Source organism: Geospiza fortis, unplaced genomic scaffold, assembly GCF_000277835.1.
Source record: "Geospiza fortis unplaced genomic scaffold, GeoFor_1.0 scaffold164, whole genome shotgun sequence".
Classification (NCBI taxonomy): Eukaryota; Metazoa; Chordata; class Aves; order Passeriformes; family Thraupidae; genus Geospiza; species Geospiza fortis.
The window spans coordinates 1,592,361-1,613,191 of record NW_005054426.1 but is presented as its reverse complement, the minus strand read 5'-3'; the positions used below and the strand labels follow the sequence as shown (position 1 = coordinate 1,613,191).

The 20,831-nt window shown below is 39.4% G+C and overlaps 3 protein-coding genes across 3 annotated transcripts in view; 2 read left to right on the top strand and 1 right to left on the bottom strand.

Annotated features, from left to right (window-relative positions):
• The window catches only part of SULT4A1 (sulfotransferase family 4A member 1), a 51,933-nt gene extending 47,748 nt beyond the window's left edge, over positions 1 to 4,185 (bottom strand). Inside the window, exon 1 of the mRNA XM_031061807.1 lies at positions 4,158 to 4,185. Within this exon, the coding sequence (XP_030917667.1) occupies positions 4,158 to 4,185 (28 nt within the window). The remainder of the gene's footprint in view (positions 1 to 4,157) is intronic.
• Positions 4,186 to 4,585: 400 nt separating this feature from the next.
• LOC102044651 (patatin-like phospholipase domain-containing protein 2) lies at positions 4,586 to 16,970 on the top strand. Its single transcript, XM_031061814.1, has 8 exons — positions 4,586 to 4,820; positions 5,176 to 5,241; positions 8,244 to 8,453; positions 9,533 to 9,593; positions 11,720 to 11,932; positions 12,248 to 12,380; positions 13,540 to 13,656; positions 14,736 to 16,970. Exons 1-8 carry the CDS (start codon positions 4,695 to 4,697, stop codon positions 15,025 to 15,027), a joined length of 1,218 nt encoding a protein of 405 aa, XP_030917674.1. The 5' UTR covers positions 4,586 to 4,694; the 3' UTR covers positions 15,028 to 16,970.
• Positions 16,044 to 20,831, top strand: part of SAMM50 (SAMM50 sorting and assembly machinery component) — a 22,272-nt gene continuing 17,484 nt past the window's right edge. The window contains exons 1-2 of the mRNA XM_014309408.2: positions 16,044 to 16,088; positions 20,019 to 20,165. Of these exons, the coding sequence (XP_014164883.1) occupies positions 16,044 to 16,088; positions 20,019 to 20,165 (192 nt within the window). The remainder of the gene's footprint in view (positions 16,089 to 20,018; positions 20,166 to 20,831) is intronic.

Below are 20,831 nucleotides of genomic sequence, written 5' to 3'. Positions count from 1 at the left end.
GGGTTCGCCGGGCCGGGCTGGGCCGGCTCCGATTCTCTGCTTCTCTTCACCCCTAAAACGTGTGCCTGTGGGTGGAGTTAAATCCGAGCGGGGTCCGTGGCGCAGAGAATGGTGCTGGCGATGCCCGGTCCGATTCGCACATTTGCGCAGCCGAAAGGTTGGAGTTCCTCCCGTGCGTGTCCCCCTGAGGGGCTGGTCTCGCCGCCGCTGTCCAAAGTCCAGGAGTTACCTGGGAGAGCGGGAGGCAGCCGAGCCCTCGCACCCTCCGGAGCAAGGGGGCCAGCCCCGCCATCAGCTGTAAACAAAGTGTTTGCGCTTCGTTGGGAAATGGAGCATCTCCCTGCACGTGAAGTGCCGGGCAGCTTTATCTTGCTTCCTCCAAAGCTGCTCCTTTCTGGGGTAAGGCTAAGAGAGTTAAGGTCAGGGCTTAGGTTAGCTTTAACGTGCTTTTCCTCTCTAATCTGGGCACGGTATATGTTGCAAAGGTCTTTTAGGTGTATGGTTAGAAACAGTAGATTGATTAAAATCACTGGTTTTAATTGTTATTTAAACAATAGAGGTAATCTTGTGTTGTATTTATGCCGGATTAAAGATGTTAGTTTGAGAAAGAACGTAGTGTGCTTTGTGGAATACACACCTATTTTCTAGCAGTACGAAAAATACATCTTACTTTTATGTACTCAGGGCTCATGAATATACTTTTTTCTAATGACTTAAACTTGATAAAAGCTATCAATATATCGAGGTGTTTAGGAAAAGCAACAGGATTGCAGTTTAAAAAACTATATGAAATATCTAAAAATGGTTTTCTTTCTAAACAAAAGGAATCCACTGAGTAACGCTTGTCTAGTTCATTACTCCATACTGATTGTTTTTGCTAGCAGCAACCTTCACTGGTTTAGAACTAGAGGATTTTGTAAATTCAGATTTCGTCTTAGAAGGGGAAGAGAACAATGGTACCTCTTTTGAATTTGGAGAGGTTTTGGGGTTTTCCTTTTAAATTTCTGAGGAAAAAATCCACTGACAGAAACAAGCAGTTCTCCGTAAGTAACGGAGAGCAATGCTTGTCCCTGCTGCTTTAGCTCCTGAGCTCTAGCACATAAGATTAATTTCTTCAAAGCTTTAGCAGTAAACTTGTGCTGCTTGATTTCATTTTCTTGTAATGTCCAAACATTATCTACTTGAGTTATTATGAGCCTGCTATTAGCTTTTGAAACAAATCATATTTTTCCCCAATAGCTGGTATTTTTAGAACATACCAAGTTTTAAGTCTTAAGTCATTGTAAAAGATTTGAGAAGGAAGCTGTCTTAAATATTTTAAGCACTCTTGAGCCCAGAAATGTATATTGTTTATTTGGCAGTATGAGTTAATAACAGCTTTTAAATGGTTTAGCACTTTAATAATTAAGAGTTGTAGATTTCAAACTATTACCTTTCCCAATTATTACCAATCTCATATGTCAACAGAGATTTCTGATTTTCTCAAACTAATAGAATTTGTGTGTGGTCACTGTCCAAGGTAGCAGATTCCATGTGCAAGTGTGTTTCTACTGGGGAAAAAACCCAAACAAAGGCATCACTTGCAAAATAATTCAAAACAACCTACATTCTAAAATCTGTGAATTGCTCTAAATTGACAAAACTAATAAGGTACTCCCATGCTTATTCTCTGTGTTTCTAGCTGCTGTGTTTTGTTAGCTTGTGTGAAAGCAGAGGATGGTAAATAAGCTGTAAAGAAACTCTGTTTTACAGTGATAATAGGATGCATTTTGTGAGTTTGTATCGTATGCCTCTCTTACTCTGATGTACATTAATGTGCAGTATTTGTGGTTCCTGCAGCTGGAGGTGTTAGCAAGTCCTGTGGTTTTTTTTTATCACAGTTGTGTTTTCCTGTGGGTAGACAGAGCCCAGCTCTTCCTAGAGGTGAGAGGAAGGATGAGAAGCAGCAGGCACAAGCTGGAAGCTGGTAAACTCAGATGAGGTGTAAGGAAAAGACAGTTGCTATGAGAGTGGTAAAATAATAGAACAGCTTCCCAGAGAGGTTGTGGGATCTCCACCTGTGGAGATATTTGGGGCTTGCCAGGACCCAGCCCTGAGCTGGTCTCTGTGCTAGTGCACACAGAACAGGGGGTGCAAATCTGTGAGCAGGGGTTGTGGCTGAAATCTAAGCGCTTATTTAATTTCTTACAGCTTTGCAGCCAGATGTTTTAAGTGAAGGGTTTTCTCTTTGACTCAGATTACCTGCTGGATAGGTGGGGAGTCTGTGGAACTTCGAAAGTGGATAAATACAAACATTCTTCTCATGATGGAGAAGAAAAGTGTACTTTTATAGACTGACAAAGAGGTTTCTCTCATTAAATTTGGGGGAGGTTGGGAAGCTTAGCCATGAGTGTTGTTTTGAGGATGAAGTGCATTCCAGGCTATTCCAAACTGGAATGTAAAAGTTGCACTCCTTGGATGTCCTGGAGATCTGGTATTTTGATTGTGCTGTGATCATCCATTCCAGTGAGGCACTTAGAGAGAGCAGGTTTAGTGCAGGCTGCAAATACAATGTCAGCTTTTACTCAGTGAAATGAATGGTTAACAAACAATTAAAAATCAGAAGGCAGAACTATAACAGAAAACAGTTACATTTATTAGGAATATTAATTTCTTTAGCTCTCCTGTGTTTCAAAAATAAAACAGATGGACCAAGACCTGTCTAAAATCCCAGTTTGGCTTGAGCTCTAGCCCTTAGTCCCTTTTGGAGGAGTTCCTATTTTGGAATACACCAGCCTAAGAGGTAACTGTATTTTAGTCCTGTTGGAAAGGAAGGGAGAAGGAAAAGAAATTGGACTACTTTGAAAAGAAGTTGGACTACTACTATTTTTTTAATTATTAACAAAAAGGTTTGTAAATTTTCAGTGTTTAATATCACATACTCTTAGATAGAACTTCTCCTTTTTTGGTTTTTTTTTCCCTTGATTTGGAGCCCTTCCAGGGTTTAAAATAGGGGTTACAATAAACAAAATATGTCAGGGTTTTTTTGTCTTTTTTTTCCCGATAAACTACTTTGAGCATAGAAATTCTTTTATGTGGAGACAATGGGTAACTGCTAAATCAAATTGCATGCAATTGTATTTTAGAAAAAGCAAGTGTCTTGCTTGGTGCATAAACTTTCCAAAGTATTTATTTTGGAAATGGTAATTATTGCATATGCTCCAAGACTGCTCTTCCTGGCCAGAGTTCTGGTAGTTCAGTATCTCAGGCTCCTGCAACGTGGCTATTTTTAGAAAGTTTAGAAGACTGGGCATTGCTAAATAAAAAAAAGGAGTTGGTAATGAGTATCTGGATGCAGGGAAAATTAGAACTGCTAGAACTGCCTGATTCTGCTTTTGGAAGTAAGTTTGTCACTGGTCAGAATGTGACTTGTGCAGATTTTTTATTTGTGTGTAAAATGTGTTTTACTAAGATAAACATATATTTAACCATGAATAGTGAGCTGTGTCTAAATTGTTTTCTGTCTTCTCAAGTGGGGTTGGTGTCAGGCTACCTGTGTCAGTGGATTTGTGGCCCAGGATTTCCCTCTGTGAGGATGGAATGAAACAATTGAAGTGGTAAAAACAAAGCGTGTTTCAAAGCGTGTCTGATACCTCAGATTTTGTAGAGATGCTCTTTTGGACATAGACTCTTGGTTGAGAATGATAAATGTTTAGTTATTGCTGTTTGAGAGGGGAATAACATTGTAGAAATGTAATATTTCTGGAAATTAATCTGTGCTCAAAGGCTTACGCAGAGTTCTTGCCAGTGCAGTGCTCACATTTAAACTGATAAATTCAATTTATCTGTTCTAGCAAGCTCACTTACGTAAGTTCTGAAAATCTTATTAGAAGCCTATCACTCAGGTTGATAAGGTGTTACTTTGATCTTCCCACCCTCTCCTCTACCAAACTGACAAGCAATTTCCTCAAAAATGTGTCCTGGAGAAATGTGACATTCTAAGTTCAAACAAACCATTGCAGCTGGATGAGCTGCTCTTCCTCCTGTGACTAAATGTTGAGAAGATTTTAGTGTTCTTCAGGGACAGACCTGTCTTCTGTATTGGTTTGAAGTTCTCAAACATGGCTTTAATTGGAGAAAAGATTATAATGTGTCTCTTACTGTTAAAATGCACCTACCTGGCATTCTTACAAGATCACACTTCATGCTCCCTTTAGTGTGTTTATGTATCAATGAGGAAAAATTGTGCCCTGAAACCTTAAGTTTGGTTCATCTTTTTTTTCCCCCCCTCAAAAAATGTGTTTCTGGAATGATTAATTCCTAATGCAAGTGTCTCGTATGGGTACTTTACACTTAGAATCTACATATTGATGATATGTAAGTAGCTTAATCTTCACCAAGCAATCTTTTTGAAAGTTTGAATTTTTTTTTTGTCTCTCAGAAAACTCCTGAACTCCTTAACCATGTTGGGCAGTTACTTAATCTGTTAAAAAGCTCTTGCATTTTCATTCTAGTACTAAGAGAGATAAGTTGGAGCTCTAGATACACTTTATTAGTCCAAATGTGGGTTGTGTTTCTGCTGTTAAATGCAATGTATTTTCTTTCCAGCTCAGGCTTGTGCAGATGTTCTGGCATTAGCCAAAGAAGCTAGAAAGCGAAATCTGGGTCCTCTTCATCCTTCCTTTAATGTGATAAAGATAATAAGAGATGGGCTGATGAGAAATCTTCCAGAAAACACTCACCAGTTGTCATCAGGCAGACTGTGTATTTCACTAACCAGAGTATCAGATGGCAAGAATGCCTTGATATCTAATTTTAACTCTAAAGAAGAAGTTATACAGGTATGTTTCTTTTTGGCAACTTCTAGAAACTTCTATACTTTACTTATATACTTACTTTAGAAACTTCTTTCTGCTTTAAGCATTTCAGATATTCTTATTCTGACAGTGTTTTAAAGAGGAATTCAAGCATTTTTAAACCAGATTCATGTACTGCTTTTCTCAGTCATTTTGTCTGTGAACTGTTTTAGGGAGGAGGTGCAAGGAATCAGTCATAAAAAAGGAAAAATACCTTAAAAGTGTAGTGGATCTAACAAAACTAAGCCTTAGTGAATAAGAATTTATTTTATAAAGATAAATGTTTATGTCAGTAACGGAACAGTTAACATTTAATTTTTATGGTCTCATTTTCTTACAGGCTTTAATCTGTAGTTCATTTGTCCCTATTTATTGTGGTCTCATTCCACCATCATTTAGAGGTGTGGTAAGTCTCTATTGTTAAGATCTAAAAATAGTTATAGATATTCTAAAAATATTAAGAATGCATGTGGGTTTTTTTGTTATCCTACTGTAAAGTAAATAACTTCATCATTGCTTCTAGTACTGTAGCTGTAACAACTTTCCAAAAAAAGACAGGAACATGGAATGTGTGGAAGATATTACGTGTATTTTAACACATGTATTTAACACACATATTGTCTCTCTGTCCCTCCTCTGCCCCGTAAAATTCATTAATAAAAGAAGAAGATATAAGATAACGAGTATGTAACCTATGGATAAATATTTATTGAAGGAGTGATGCTCTTTCACCTGCACAAATTTACAGGAAGAGTCACCTATAATTTTTGAAAAAATATCTTGTAATATAGTGTATTGTGTATTGTCACTCTTGCGCTGGGGTTGGGGCAGGAACAGGCAAGAGGCAGGATCGCAGCAAAGGCAAAGAAGCTTCATTCAAAAGAACCACGCGGTTTTTATAGAGGGGTACAATGGATTCTATTCTATTGGCTAACTAACAGAAACATCTTTCTCACGCACTGTCCTTGAGAACAGGAAAATAAAGTAGAAAAACACGACCTGCAAATTGTTTATAGTCAACAAGTTATCACATCTTTCCAACTCCGTAAAACTTCTCACAAGCCGCTGTGAGAAACGCTTGCAGTTTCTCTCTCTCTGCCCCATGGCACCCACAGGGTATCTTCCTGTTCTGCCGTAGGGATATCTGCCTTACTACTGGAATAAAAGTTCTGTGTTCAGTTAGGTGCAGACAAAGCTTTCCATTGCCTTCTGGCATTTGTATTCAGTGTAAGAAAGCTTACTTTTTAGAGGCAAAATATCAGTATATTAGTATGTTCTTTTGCTTCCCAGGAACTGCTGGTTACGAAGCCTCTTAATACTTCGTGGCTGTACTGGGCTCTCTAGAATCCCCTGTTTAAGAGACAAAAACTGCAGGAAAGTTGGCATGGTTTGTTGTAGGTGTTATAATTACAGGTCTGGAAGCAGATCTGCGTTTCAAATCAAGGCAGTAACATCAGTGGCTTTTTGTTACCCTGTTGTATTTGCTTACATTTGCTTTCTCTCCAACTCTGGTGCTCTTTGCACAAGGAGAAGGGAAGGAAGAAAGAAAAATTTAAATGTCTTTGATTACATACTGTTCTCAAGGCAATTTGCGAGTATAAAAAGGTCCATAATGGATGTGAAATGTTTTTGTGGTTTTTTTTTCTTCATGCTGAAATTTAAGCAAAAGTCATTAGAACTGTATAGGGATTTTCTTTATCTGTACTTCTAAACCTTGTATGTCTCCTTAAACTATTCCAGATTAAAGGTGTTATGAAAACAGGACGTTGGACTACATCCAGGGTTTAGGTGGATCCAGGCTAATCTGGCTGTTCAGTTTTTGTCACCAGACAACAATGTTATTTTAAAAGGCTTAGTTCAGAGTACAAAAACATACAAGGGATGCTTTATTTGGCCATATTTTGAGGAAAGGAAGGCATAATTCTATTATTTTAATATTTGCAGTTATTTTTAGACGATTTTAATGCTTAGGAGGCATTTTTTGATGTGACTTGGTAAGAATACCACTGTTACATATGCTTGGTATGACTCCTATAGGCTTAAGCACAACAAAATGTCAAAAATGTAAACTTTTGGGCATTTTGCTGTTTACTGCTTGGGATTCCTGCCTATATACTGTAAAACAAAGGCTTAAGGATAACATTTAAAAGGTGTATCTAACTGCCAATTCAAAAGCTTTTGGGTGTGGTGGCTTTCGTTTGTTTTTTTTACTCCTTTCAAACACAGCAATGGTTTTAGATTTAAAAATGACTTGGAGGAACAGCTGAGCAGGTACTCCAAATCATGAAAATCATTTAGATCAGTAGAAAAGTGACTCAGATATGTACTTCCTACTTCCACCTTTTAATAATTTCATGAGAAGGGTCCTCCTTTGCCAGACCTGTTGTATTTTATTTATGTCACAAAGGACATGGGGATTTCACTTGTACTTTAGTGATTGCATTACACACCTAAAGTTTGGCAGGAGCTGCATGCTGCTGGGTCCAGATGGTATCCTGGGAAGCTGACAGGCCATGAGCTGCCCTCTTCCTAATTCCTAATGTGTTTCTCAGAAATTCCTAACGTGTTTCTCAGAATGGTCAGGGCCTGAGTATCAGGGCAGCTGAAACTGATAATCCAGGTTGCTCCTGCTCAAATCAGTGCTCTGTTACATTTATGTTTGACAACGACCTACAGTTTTGGTTTTCTGCCCTTTTAGGAAGGAGGAAAATGCAGCCTCTGAACCAGCAAAGCTGGTGGTGTGGGAACAAACCAGTTCCCTGTGGCCCACTGGAAAGCTGGCTGCTGTGAGTGAGTGGAGGGGGCTGTCTGTAGCCCCTGCAGCTGCTGCACTAGACAGTAGTTACCCCAAAACAGAGTACTTTAGGGCTTGGATCTTAAAATGTCTGAGGTGGTGATGTATTAAAACTACAGAAATGGGTGACTCAGTGTGAAGGAGACCAAAGCATAATCTGAAACTTGCACGGGAAGCACAACAGGTGCCTGTGACTTGGCAATGTTTCTGAAGCACTGTCCATTTTTACTCACACTTTCCTTATGTCCAAATCTTTTTTGATGCTTTTCTATCAAATTCTAATTATGAGGAGTACTTTCAAGTTAGAATGGTTTAGTATCTTGGAACTTGAACTTTGAAGCATGGAGCTGCTTTTCTCCGTGAGTTGTGTAGGATCATCATCTTTAAAAAACATAGTGAAAAATCTCAACAGGAATATGCTTGCGCTGCCTATGGAACTATAGGTAGGAATGTTTATTGGCTTTAGAGAACAGATCATGCCACTCAGAATGTTTAGCTTGGGAGCACCAGGCTTAAGCTACAGCCTGAAGTGCTGTTTCATTGTTGCATGGGGGGACTCTGCTGGTCTGACATTGTTAGCCCTTGAGATGTGTTGTTTCTGCTCCTTTTTGTAGCGCTACGTGGACGGAGGAATCAGTGACAACTTGCCTCACTATGAGTGTAAGAACACCATCACAGTGTCCCCTTTTGCTGGGGAGTGTGACATCTGTCCCAAGGGCAAGTCAGCCAACTTCCATGAGATGAACGTGACCAACACCAGCATTCAGTTCAGCCTGGGCAACCTTTATCGCTTAACACAGGCTCTCTTTCCACCTGAACCCAAGGTCAGCCCCTGCCTTCCTTTGCTTCATCTCTCCACATGAAAGCTTTTGCAGAAAGTTGCAGTGTCTTAGCTTTTCATCCAGTCACGCAAACTTCTCTGTGGATGTATCTTGTTTCTATTTTTTTGTGTTTTGTCTATGTCCTCCTTGGTTTTAGTCTCTCTCGGGCTAAAAATGCATATCCAGCTACTGGCTTTCAGTATTTATTTGGGAATTGTTACAGGATTCTATCATAAAATCAACACTGGGAAATTAACAGCTGTCAGTTTGTAGTCCTTAAATGTTTGCCTGCTAAGAAATTAGGAGAAGTTCTAAAGTTTCATGGTTTTGTAAAGATCTTAATTAATACTTGTCACAGGCAAGTTGCCTTTAAACTTTGCTTATTGCTGTTAGTTGCAGGGCTGAAGAGGGAAATGCTCTTGAATTGCTGTTGTGAAAATTGGAAGAATAAAAAAATAAAACCAGACCTTTTCAACTGGCTTGGGATATAGTACAGCAAAGAAGCAATTTTGCTGACTGCTGCAGATATATTTAAACTGCAGGCTTTTTGGCCACTTCAAGACAAATTCTAAATTCTACTTATGTAGGCTTTATTTTTTTTTCTTTTACTAGTACCTTTGTGTAGGTGAGCTGGTATTTTATCTGGTAAAAGATATTTTCATAGCAAAGATAAGCCTGAGCATCAGAATTCCACAGCTGATATTTCAAAGCTGTGGGAAGTAAAGAAGCACTGGGAGGGAACAAGGGGAATTGACACACTCCAAACACCCTGTTTCATTGCTGCTAGCAGCTTCTGAAGCACTAATCAAGGAAACAAGAGGAGAGGGAAGTCTTCCAAACTGTTGGAATGCCATCATTCCGTGCATCTTTAACAGCCGCAAGTTAAGTTAATGTACATGATCACGTATTCATCACCACAGTGGCCATATTAACCTGAATCTGCTGTATTCCAGCAATTGTTAAGGTGGCTTTTTTTCTTACAATAGTGGAAGGTGGAGGAAAATGGCTCTTTATTCTGCAAACTGTTGATTGAAGTTGAAATTTCTTTTTATTTGTCTGACTCATTTACTCTATATTTGCAGGTGCTCGGAGAGATCTGTGAGCAGGGATATTTGGATGCTCTTAAATTCTTGAAGGAGAATGGTATGTTAAACTTTCAGATAATTATTGATTATATGGTCTTAACCTCAGTTTAAAAAACAAACAAAAAAACCCCAGAGCAAAACAAACAAAAGGAGTGAGAGGGTTTTGTGTAGCTAAGAAGGCTGTTGGTCTCTGAGAATTTTAGAAGGATCATGGTAGTTTCATTCTTGTAGAAATGCCACAGTTATTGTACACCTGAGGTGAACTGTGCCACACAAAAATTGAACTTTCGGAGTTTTGTCAAATCTGTGTGAAGTAAATGTTAAGTGAAATTTCCAAAGAATTCCAGTTCTAGGCAAATCATATTATTACTTGGCTTTATCTTAATTGTGCAGGATGGGTATAGGCTACTGCTTCCCACTCCTCTGAAACCTGTATCTTCTATTCCTTCCACTCTGCTGTCATCCAAGTGATTTTCTGGTAGTCCAGAAGTGGGAGCTGGCTAACAACAATAAAAACTCAGTTACAGACAAATCCTCTGGGTGAGAGAAGACTTTAGAAGATGACAACTTATAATGAAGCAGTTGTTGACACCCAGATAAGTTTAGGAAGAAGAATTACGAGTTCTGCTACTCTACTCCTAGAATTCTAATAACATGTTTTATATTGATAAATATTGTTGCTCTGCAAGCTTTGAGACAAACAAGTTGAAAACAGTAACTTGATATTGGGATGAAGTTAACTATGTGTTAAATGTGCCTGGGCCCTGTAGTCTTTGTATGCAGAAGCAAATTGGTACTGGCTCAGATCACAGGAATGGGAATAGAAATAGGACTTCTGCACTATTACAGAAAGTACCAGCTGCAGGATGTGAGCAGTCATTGATGTACTCTGCTGATACCTGGTTACTGAATATTCAAATTGTCTTGAAACAGTTCTCTTCACTGAAGAACCTCACAGTTCTGCTTAAGAGCTTGATTTTCTATAATGTTATTATTATGTGTTATTATTATTTAATGAGAAAGTCTTCCCTTATAGCTTTTACAACATGATTAAAAGCACAAACTCTACAAAGAGCCTCTGGTTTGTGGTTGTCTGTGCTGAGCTGGATTCTCTTGCTGTCCTGCACCCACAGGTTTCCTGTGTGCAAGTTTCCATCTGACGCTAATATCTGACATTCCTTGCAGTTCTTCCTTGGTCTCTCTGCCCCATGTTCTCTCTGTATTGCACTATTGTCCTCCTTTTCACACTGCTAATCCTGTGATCAAGTTTGTTTTTATTCTGTCACAGGGTTGTTTTGCGTCAAGCTTAATCAATGATAATTATAACCCTTCCAAGGTCATTCATTATGCATCACCTTTCTTATTATTTCAGCTGTAGGAATAAATTCCCCCCACATCTGTGACACTTCAAATATTTTCCTTTGCTAAATTCACTGTATATTCTTTTGACACTTGTCTTTTACTAGTACTTGCAGGTAGGATATAGGTTCTGTTGTATGCAAGTATAGATTATATTCAAATTTGGTAGTCTTGTTTCACATGTAATTTTAAAATTATTTTCTGGAAACCAAGTGTAAATGAAATTCTTGTATTTTTCTCTTGGTACTTGTGATCTAGTGCTTGTTTCTAAGGTAGTTATCAGTGCTATTTCTTAATTGGCACTAGTGTTGCAACGCAACCCATGTTGATTTAGATCTGTACTTTGGATACAACTGAAAAAAATATTGTAACCTAGTTGCTTTCCTTTTCAACCCTTTTGTAGCAATGCCTCAAAGTAGTCATGTGGTACTTGGCATATCAAATTTCCCAAATATATGATGTATTTTAGGTGCTTTCTTTCAAATACATAATAAATCAGCTTTCCTCCTCTCCTTTAAATCCTTTGCTTTCTTGCAGGAACACAACTTTGGTAAATGACTGTGTGTTTCCAGGGTAGTTTCACTTAATTGTTCACTTTTTTCCTTCTCTTTAGAACCTGTTTTAAAGTAAGACCTAAACCTTCAGAAGAGCCATCACTGTGATGAAACATTTGTGGGATCCTAAGAGCCAGGTGCATTTGACATGGGGTAGATGATGGTGTTCCCTCAGGATAGATCTTTGCTCAGACACACAGACTTCAGGTGCTGTACAGGTACTCAGGAGACCTGTGGATCGAACCTAAGTGAAAGCTCTTGACTCTTTCAGGTATTCTGAATGACTCAATTTATATCCACTTGTCCTTCGCAAAAAGAAACACCCATGAGGCTGCACAACAACACCTTGACCATGTGAAGAGAAGAAAATTGACAGAAAATAACGGAGTAGAAACTTTGACCAGCTTAAATGACCAGCTAAAGCAAAACCCATGGCCTTTGGAGAAGAGCATATTTGAGAGTCTACCTCCCAGACTTCGTAAAGGTGCATGCTTCAGGCTGTTTCATCTAACTCTGAGAGGCAAACTTTGACTTCTGTTTTCTTTTTTTACATAAATTCTTAGATCTATTGCTTAGGAGTTCTGGATAGTGTGTTTTGTCCCTGTGCCATGAGTCTGTGTTCCCATATTTTAAAATATCATAGAGTAAGTTTATGGTAAGAGATTAATTCTTTCATTTTCTAACTGAGCTTTATTCAGTAACACTTGATAATGGTGACTGGATATTACACAATTCTGTGAAAAATATTGAAACTGCTTTCAGATAGTGTAACATCTTTTCCCTAATAATTATTCTTAAGCACTGCAGGAAGCTTGTAAAGAACAGAATGGGTTCTATGCTCAGTTCTCTAAACTGTTCCCCATGCGGGTGATATCCTACCTGATGCTGCCGTACACGCTCCCAGTGGAGTCTGCTTACTCAGTCGCTTTACGGTAAGGATCTTGTAAAGAACTCTTCTAGAATTATCATCATTTTGGAAATGTGCTCATTGAGAGCTTGTTCAGTGTTGGATGCATTCTGGGATGCAATAATTCAAATGGTAACTGTCAAAAGACCCATTATTTCTACCTATGTGATGCATCCTAAAGCCTATATAATCCAAGGCTAGATAAATAAACATATTAAGAAGATTCTTAAATTATATACTCGTATTACTAATAGCTACCTTGTAATTGCTCAAAAGAAGCAGCCTTAGTTGTACTTTCCGGGAATACATTCTTCTTTACTATATTCTGCAGGAGTATCTGAACTCTCTCCACATCCTTCTTGTGCTTCTTTCTGTTGGCTCACCATAGAAATTCTCTTACCAGTTTTGTTTAGGTTGACTGAAAGTTGTGCTCTTGAAGTAGGGCTTAATTTGATGTTTCAATTCTTGTCAAGGAGAAGTTGCACTCAATGAATTCACCATGAATCCTAATCTTTGTGCTTGCTTAAGGGAATTCCAGTCCCTGAGCAGCAGATGTCATGACTATCTTTAAAAAAATTTTGAAAAAACAGTTATGGTAATCAAACCGTATAGAACTCCAGTGAAGTATTTTGTTTCTGTGCCACTGAATGTGGCACTTCGTGCCATTTTTGGTGGATGGGGAGGCAGCAAGTTTCTCCAGATGTCTCTGGGGTTTTCCTCCTTGTCCCACTCTGATGTAGCTGACTCCTGTTAAGGGGTATCATAAGGAAAAAAAGTACATTTGGTATGTTGTTCTTATTTTGCCTGCTCTTTGTTCTTCCACTGTGCTTTTCTTTTGTTCTTCCTTCGTCTTCCACCCTGCTTTAAACTGAGCAGAAACTTCCTACCACAAAGGTCTTGGAGACAGGAATATTTTGCAGGATTCCTGTGCTGGTCACAGGGTGTGGAATGCACACACTGGTCAGCCACTGAGAGATGCAGTGATTTGTGGTGCCCCTTTTCTTAGCTTGTAGAAGAGAGGTGAAAGGGCTGGAAGGGAATTCAGGGAGAAGAAGTGGACACCTTGGTTAGGGGAGTTGGTTTGGGGAGAAAAAAGCTGTTTTGGATGTGGGACAGGGTGTGTAAAAATATAACTGAGTTTAAATCTCCTGGTTACACAAGCTGTGTTTTGGTTTTGCCTGCAGGTTGGTGAACTGGTTTCCTGACATGCCTGCTGACGTTCGATGGATGCAGGAGCAGCTATTTCGGATTGCTGCCACAGTTTATTCCCAGGCTAAAAGCAAGCTGTTCTGTACAGCCAGGTAAAGTGCAGTGCTGCTGCATTCAAATGATGCAGTTTTAGAAATTCTCTATTTTTGAAATCGGTTAAAGTCTTTTCTTGAATAAGAAAAGCCAACACTAGTTGGCTTTTAAGGCATCTCTCTGAGCAAAAATGTAGCTCTTGGTATGTGTTTGCTGTTCATCCTACTGTCCTCTCCTCAGTTACTTGATAGCACATGTAATCCAGTGTCTTTTCTTCCTTCTTAGTGATATTTCTGATTCCTTTCCACAATATCTATAGGTTGGATATTAGGAAAAAAATTTTCATGGAAAGAGTCATAAAGTTCTGGAATGGTCTGCCTGGAGAGGTGGTGGAGTCACCATCCCTGGATGTGTTTAATAAAAGACTGGATGTGGCACTCAGTGCCATGGTTTAGGTGAAGTGTTAGGACATGGATTGGACTCAATGATCTTGAAGGTCTCTTCCAACCTAGTCATTCTGTGAATAAATTTGGGGATTGCCACCTTCCTGCTTTTACCCTTATTTAGCAGTCTCTCATATTCCAGTCTTACCAATCCTGAGTCTCTTCATCGGAGACAGGCTTTGGGAAGACACAGAATCACAAGTTTGTCTCAGAAATAACTTCTAAGAGGGGTTCTTTGCTCACTGGATCATGATTAAAGAGAAACATGGTTTTCCTTGTGGAAAAGCAGCTCAAGCAGTGTTGAAGTGTCTGTGTATGGCAAGTTGAGGTAGTTTTGTTTGTGAGAGGGGTTGTGGCATGTTGTTTTGTTGGGTTTTTGTTGTTTGGAGTTGGTTTTTTTTCCCAAATCCACTGCAAGAGAGAAGATAAAACTTTAAAAAAATAGGGTGTTCTTGGCTAAAACTTCAGTTTCCTGTTTCTCAAATTGGAAAAGGCTAACCTGTTGATTCAAGTGCTGATTTAGTGTAGACAAGTTCTGTTCCAGTTCTTCAGGTTAGTGATGACAAGCTGATTGTAAAGTGGAATGCAGAGATGGCCTTTGGGAAGGTAAACAACTGTATTTGCTATTTGTAAACATGACCAAAATGCCATTTAAACACTAATAATCTCTTTTTCCTTCCTTATTTTTAAAACAGGAAAGACAATTATGCATCACTAAGAAAATGTCAGACTGTCCCATCTTCTGTGGAATTTCGTTCTTCATACTGCCACCTTAAAATGCCTCACTCTGCTGCACACATTGAGAGCTGGCTCTGGGAATCTTCATGCTTCATGCAGTCAGCTATGAAAAATGCTCCTGCTGATATCCAGGAGCCGTCTGGCTTGAAGTCCTATCCTAATTTCCTCCCAAATCCTGATGAGTCTGCATTGGAAATAGATGTTGACTCTTCCTCAGAGACAAGTTTCCAAACTGCTCCAGAGTATTAATAGGGAAGTAGATCCCACAGTTTCCAAAATTGAAATTGGGGAGAGAAAATTAAAACCTAGACTAGGGATCACTTTGTTTGTTGCCAATAAGTCTTGGGAAATTCCTTGTTTACAGCTTCCTGACAAATCTGCCTTGGGACTCTTACTGTTTTAAGGATTATAAAAACAGTGGCTGCTATACTAAGTAACAGATTATATAGTTCTGTTGAAGCACCAGCTCAATCAGCTCTACTAAGACTTGTAGTTAAACAGTGTCTCTCTGGAAATAAATCTTTTTAAAAAATCCTTCCAGCATAAAAATGTAAGTTCTGTAAACAGATTGTTAGACAAACAGGCATAGATAACAGAACATTTTTAAAAATTGAATTCTTAACAATATTATGTGTTAGGATTACTTTTATAGCACTTAAATGAAATTGGATTTTTACTCCCTTAAGAGGAATACACAAGTGAGTTTCTTGGTGGCCTCCAGTGTCCATTTGCCTTATATTTAAATATAATGTTGTGTTTATGGAAATTTGTCTGCACAAGATACTGTAGGAACAATATTATTACAATATTATTCTAGGTTGTTGTATGTACTCTGCAGTTCCTATTACCTTTTCTCTGTGTCTCTTTCTCTCCTGAAATACTTCAGGCAAAAATGGCATGAGAAATGGGACACCTTCCCCTGAAGTATAAACAAGAACGCTTTCAGTGACTTCAGAGGACTTTTTTGTTTTTGGAATTTAACATAAAGGCTTAATAAATGATCAAGTATTGAAAAGTAGGTAAAACAGTGACTGTGGTTCGTAGCAAGCAGTATGTGGAGAAGGTGTTAAACTTTACAGAAGATGTTAATAAAAATCAATTTATAGCAAGTGGTGAATGATGTTTAGGTTGTCTCTCTAATTGTTGCCCCATTGTTTTTGGGGTTTCTTTCCCCTCCAGTTTCCGAGATTTTTCTTTTCTTCTTTCACTTACCTGTTGCTAAAGTTATAAAAAGAAAGGTGTCCCTCCTGTCTCAGTGAGGTAGGATGACCCAAAGGAAGTTTCCCAAGACTGTCAGGCACAGCAAAAGCGTAAGGCTTGGTGGAAGTATCAATATTCAGGGAGCTCTGCAGAGGTCTCAAATAATAGGTAGAAAATTTAGCCAAATCATACCTCTATTGAGAAATGGCAGCTTAAACCATTTCCACTACAAAGGTTCTGCATGATTTTAACAAAGACAATGCATTAGTAGATGAGGGCATCTGGGAAGGAAAGTAATGTTAGGATTAATTGCTGCTCTCGTGGCTTATCAGGTCTTGTATAATTTTTGAGTAGAAGGAAACAATAATGGCTTTCAAGTTGATTTGCACGTTTTTGGAGGGGGCATGTGCCCTTGGGGAGCTTTTCATTTGAGAGGGAATTCTGTACAACCCAGGGAAAAGCTGCTTGAGGACCTCTTGTTCAGAGAAAGGGGTTGGATTGTGATGCTCAGGAGCTGGGATATGGGAGTGTGAGCTTTGGCAAAATGTAGCACTTGAATTGGGCCTGCCTTTCAAACGTCTCTCAGTTGTGATTTCCCTAAGCTTGGAGTGCTGCATTTTACAATATTCAAATGGATTTTAGGTTGGGGATGAAGTGCTGAGCTCTCTATTTCCATACTCTACAAGGCTGGTGCTACTTTACTTCAACTCTTCTGTTCATTTTTTGGGTGTATATATCATCAGACTTGCAAGAAAATATGTTGGAATTGTTACTCTAACTACAATTAAAATATATAAGATCTGTTTTAAATTGTCTTCATTCATTAGTTTACCAGTTTGTTTTAGAATTAAATCAGAAATGCCAAATTTTGCTTCTGGTCTTTGTTGGAATACTTCTATTAACTACACTTAAATCAACCTTAACCACTTTTTCTGTTGGGCACAGCTCCCATTTTGTCTCCTTTTTCTAAAATAAAAACACAATCTCTGTTACCATGGTCTCTGAGCTTTCTTGAGTGCAATTCACGCTAGTGCAAGTTAAATGTCATTGATGGTTCTGATGTGTTTCTTTTATGAGTACTACTCTGAAGTTTGACAGATGCTTGTGTATACTCTGGCTGGACCTGAATGTCACCTCAGTTTAAAATTTTGTGGGGTTTTTTTGTCTTTTCTTGGTTTTTGATGGGATTTTTTTGCTTTCTGCAACCAGTTATTTTATAAATACCTTGTTGCATTTAAACAGAAATAATTAAAAACCAGAGAGATTTGGGCGTGAAGGGAGGAAAAAAGGGTGCGTTGTTTCTGAGCTAAAACTAACTTAGCAGATAACTAAATATAAATAAGATAATAAAAACCTATTAAATAATTTGTTCTATTAAGAATAGATGCGCTAAAATATTTATTTGTATTTAATATAGATATTTTAAAACATACATAAAATATATCAGTAATGTAAAAGTATAACTAATATACAATAACTATACTACCTATAAATATATAATACAAATATAAAAATTACATACAGAAATAGCTAGATACAACAATTTAATGGAATGTAAAATAATACTAGTAGTAATAATAATCATATTAATAATAATAATAACAATACCAACAATTTAAAGTAATTTACAACACAAGCTTTCAGTTTCAAGTGCCCAATCTGCTTTCCTGAGTTTGGGGCGAATCCCATGGGTTTGGGATGAAACACGTGCGTTTGGGCTGAATTCTCCGGTTTTGGCTGAATCGCGCGAGTTTGGGGTGAATTCCCCGGGTTTGGGATTAACCCCCCGGATTTGGGCTGAATTCTCTGTGTTTGGGCTGAATCCCGCGGGTTTGGGGTGAATTCCCCGAGTTTCGGCTGAATCCCGCGGGTTTGGGCTGAATTCCCGGGTATGGGGCGAATTCCCCTGGTTTAGGATGAATCCCGCGGGTTTGGGGTGAATTCCCCGGGTTTGGGCTGAATCTCCCGGGTTTAGGGTGAATTCCCCGGGTTTAGGGTGAATCTCCCGGGTTTGGGCTGAATCTCCCGGGTTTAGGGTGAATTCCCCGGGTTTAGGGTGAATCTCCCGGGTTTGGGCTGAATCTCCCGGGTTTAGGGTGAATTCCCCGGGTTTAGGGTGAATCTCCCGGGTTTGGGCTGAATCTCCCGGGTTTAGGGTGAATTCCCCGGGTTTAGGGTGAATCTCCCGGGTTTGGGCTGAATCTCCCGGGTTTAGGGTGAATTCCCCGGGTTTAGGGTGAATCTCCCGGGTTTGGGCTGAATCTCCCGGGTTTAGGGTGAATTCCCCGGGTTTAGGGTGAATCTCCCGGGTTTGGGCTGAATCTCCCGGGTTTAGGGTGAATTCCCCGGGTTTAGGGTGAATCTCCCGGGTTTGGGCTGAATCTCCCGGGTTTAGGGTGAATTCCCCGGGTTTAGGGTGAATCTCCCGGGTTTGGGCTGAATCTCCCGGGTTTAGGGTGAATTCCCCGGGTTTAGGGTGAATCTCCCGGGTTTGGGCTGAATCTCCCGGGTTTAGGGTGAATTCCCCGGGTTTAGGGTGAATCTCCCGGGTTTGGGCTGAATCTCCCGGGTTTAGGGTGAATTCCCCGGGTTTAGGGTGAATCTCCCGGGTTTGGGCTGAATCTCCGGTTGTGGCACAGTCGGGCCCGGGCAGAGAGAAGGGGTCGGAGCCTTTGCCAGTGCCCGGAGGTGTCTTCTCTTCCCAGCTAATTTCTGGGGATTTTATAGATTCAGTGATACTGACGGCTTGGAAGCGACCTTTATGGTCGTGTAGTGACACGTCCCCGCTGCCATGGGCAGGGACACCTTCCACTCTCTCAGGCTGCTCCAAGCCCCATCCAACCTGGCCTGCCATGTAAGGAGCAGCCACAGCTGCTCTGGCCAGCCTGTGCCAGGGCCTCACCACCCTCACAAAGGAGATAAATGTCTTACTAATTTTCTCCCTATAGAATACCTGGGTCTTTTTCAGGTCTTTACTGAAGCTTTCCCAGAGCTGACCTACCCAGGGGGCGGGCTGGCAAGAACGAGGCTGGGGAGATGAAAACAGAATAAAAACGACCAAAACCAAACAAAACCCAAAACCAAGCAGCTGACAAAACACAGTGCAAAGAGAAGCGCCCTTGGTGAGACTTGGAGGCTGGAGCCTTGCATTGCTTGGAGAGGGCTGAGGGGCCTCGTGCCTGAAATCATTGTAAATATATGCACAAATCTCCAAATCCATCTATCAGTGCTTAAAGAAGAAATGCAGAGGTCTAAGTGGTCAGTTTTAAGGCTGAAGAACAGTTGCAGAGAGCTGCCTCCAATTAAGGCTCTAGAGTATGTGAATACTGTGACTAACGTAATTTTTGTTTCAAGATTTTTTGCTTGCATTCTCTGTTTTGTGTCCATCTGTGGTGTGAACAGCTAGACAATATTGTGTGGATACAAAGTGTTTCGCACTTGTCTGAAATTTGTGGCAGTAGTAGAAGCTTCTGTCTTCCTTTGAGGATTTTGATATGCAACAGCAATTTACTATTCAGGAAGGCAGCTATTCTGATAAGTCTTCTTTTAGGACTCTTTCAGGTATAATAAATAAAGCCATGCTGTGTTTCATTAAAGTGTTTGGCGCTGATGGTCAGAACCTGAGGTTCTCAAGCTGTATTTGAAAAGAATAAGGCTAAAAAGAAAAGAAATACTGAAATATAAAGGCAAATGAATACATGCAAAGCAAACTAACATTCTGAGAACACCCTTTTTATTTTATTGTTTGACATTCATAGTCTTCTGCCTCCTAAAACCCAAACTAGGTTTTTTTAAAGAATTTAGACTTCATCTTTTTGCACAAGAAGCCTGTCTTAAGACTGTTTTTTGGAAGAATGCAGAGTATTTTTCAGAAGTCATTCAATGTGGAAGCTATTTAACTTTCATTAAAAATTTCAGCAAGCAGGTAGGTGTCATGTGTTCTGGTAAATTCCTTTCATTTTAGTTCTCTTTTGCTTTTTTTCCCTTAGGATTGGATGAGCTCACTGTTGAGAACCACAGGTTTTTCTCATTTACAAAAGGCACCAATCAAATGCTGTTTTCTCTTATGCTTTCAGAGTTTGGAGCCTCTTCCAATGGCTGGGCCAGACTTTGGTGCCTTGGGAGAGGAAGCTGAACTGGTTGAAGTTGAACCTGAGAGCAAGCAGGAAATTCTTGAAAACAAAGATGTAAGTACCTGAGCAACATCCTGAATTTTTTGGAGAGCGGTTTTTTTCAGCAATTGGCAGTAATAGAAAGTTGCTGTTATTTTGCTGTTGTATTATACATAATACACAGAGTCGTACAAATATTTCTGATAGAGTTATTATAATCTGCATAGTCTCTTTTACAAACTCTGGTATAGAATTGTTTAGGTTGGAAAAGACCTCTAAGATCACAGAGTCTTAACTGTTAACCCAGCACTGCCAAGTCCAGCACTAAACCATGTCCCAAGTGCCACATCCACATGGTTTTTAATCCCCCCAGGGGTGGTGACTGCCCTGGGCAGCCTGTTCCAATCCTTGACAGCTATTTGAAGCAGATTTCTTTTGACACTTACCCCTAACATTATAATTCACTGAAAAGATTGGAAAAATAAGGGAAATGCAATCACTGGACTCCATTTGTACTGGGTAGTGTCGAAGGTGTTGTGATTTTTACAGTAAAATTGTTTCAGGTGATTATGTATCAAAATAAAAGTATAAAACCTCATAATGGGAGTGATTTTCAGCTGCATTTCAAACTGCACTGCTTCTGTGGTAGTGATGATTTTAACAGAGTTTAAATATTTGTGGCTTGTACACTTGCTTGATTTTCTTCTTTTAATTCTTTGCTTATGTATAGAAAGAAGTAGC

What these genes read in the sequence shown, in the direction of transcription:
- LOC102044651 (XM_031061814.1), top strand. Translation starts at nt 4,695, where the DNA reads ATGAGAAATCTTCCAGAAAACACTCACCAGTTGTCATCAGGCAGACTG. An exon ending in CACCATCATTTAGAGGTGTG is followed by an intron (nt 5,242 to 8,243) that starts GTAAGTCTCTAT and finishes TCCTTTTTGTAG; the next exon opens with CGCTACGTGGACGGAGGAAT. An exon ending in TCTTTCCACCTGAACCCAAG is followed by an intron (nt 8,454 to 9,532) that starts GTCAGCCCCTGC and finishes CTATATTTGCAG; the next exon opens with GTGCTCGGAGAGATCTGTGA.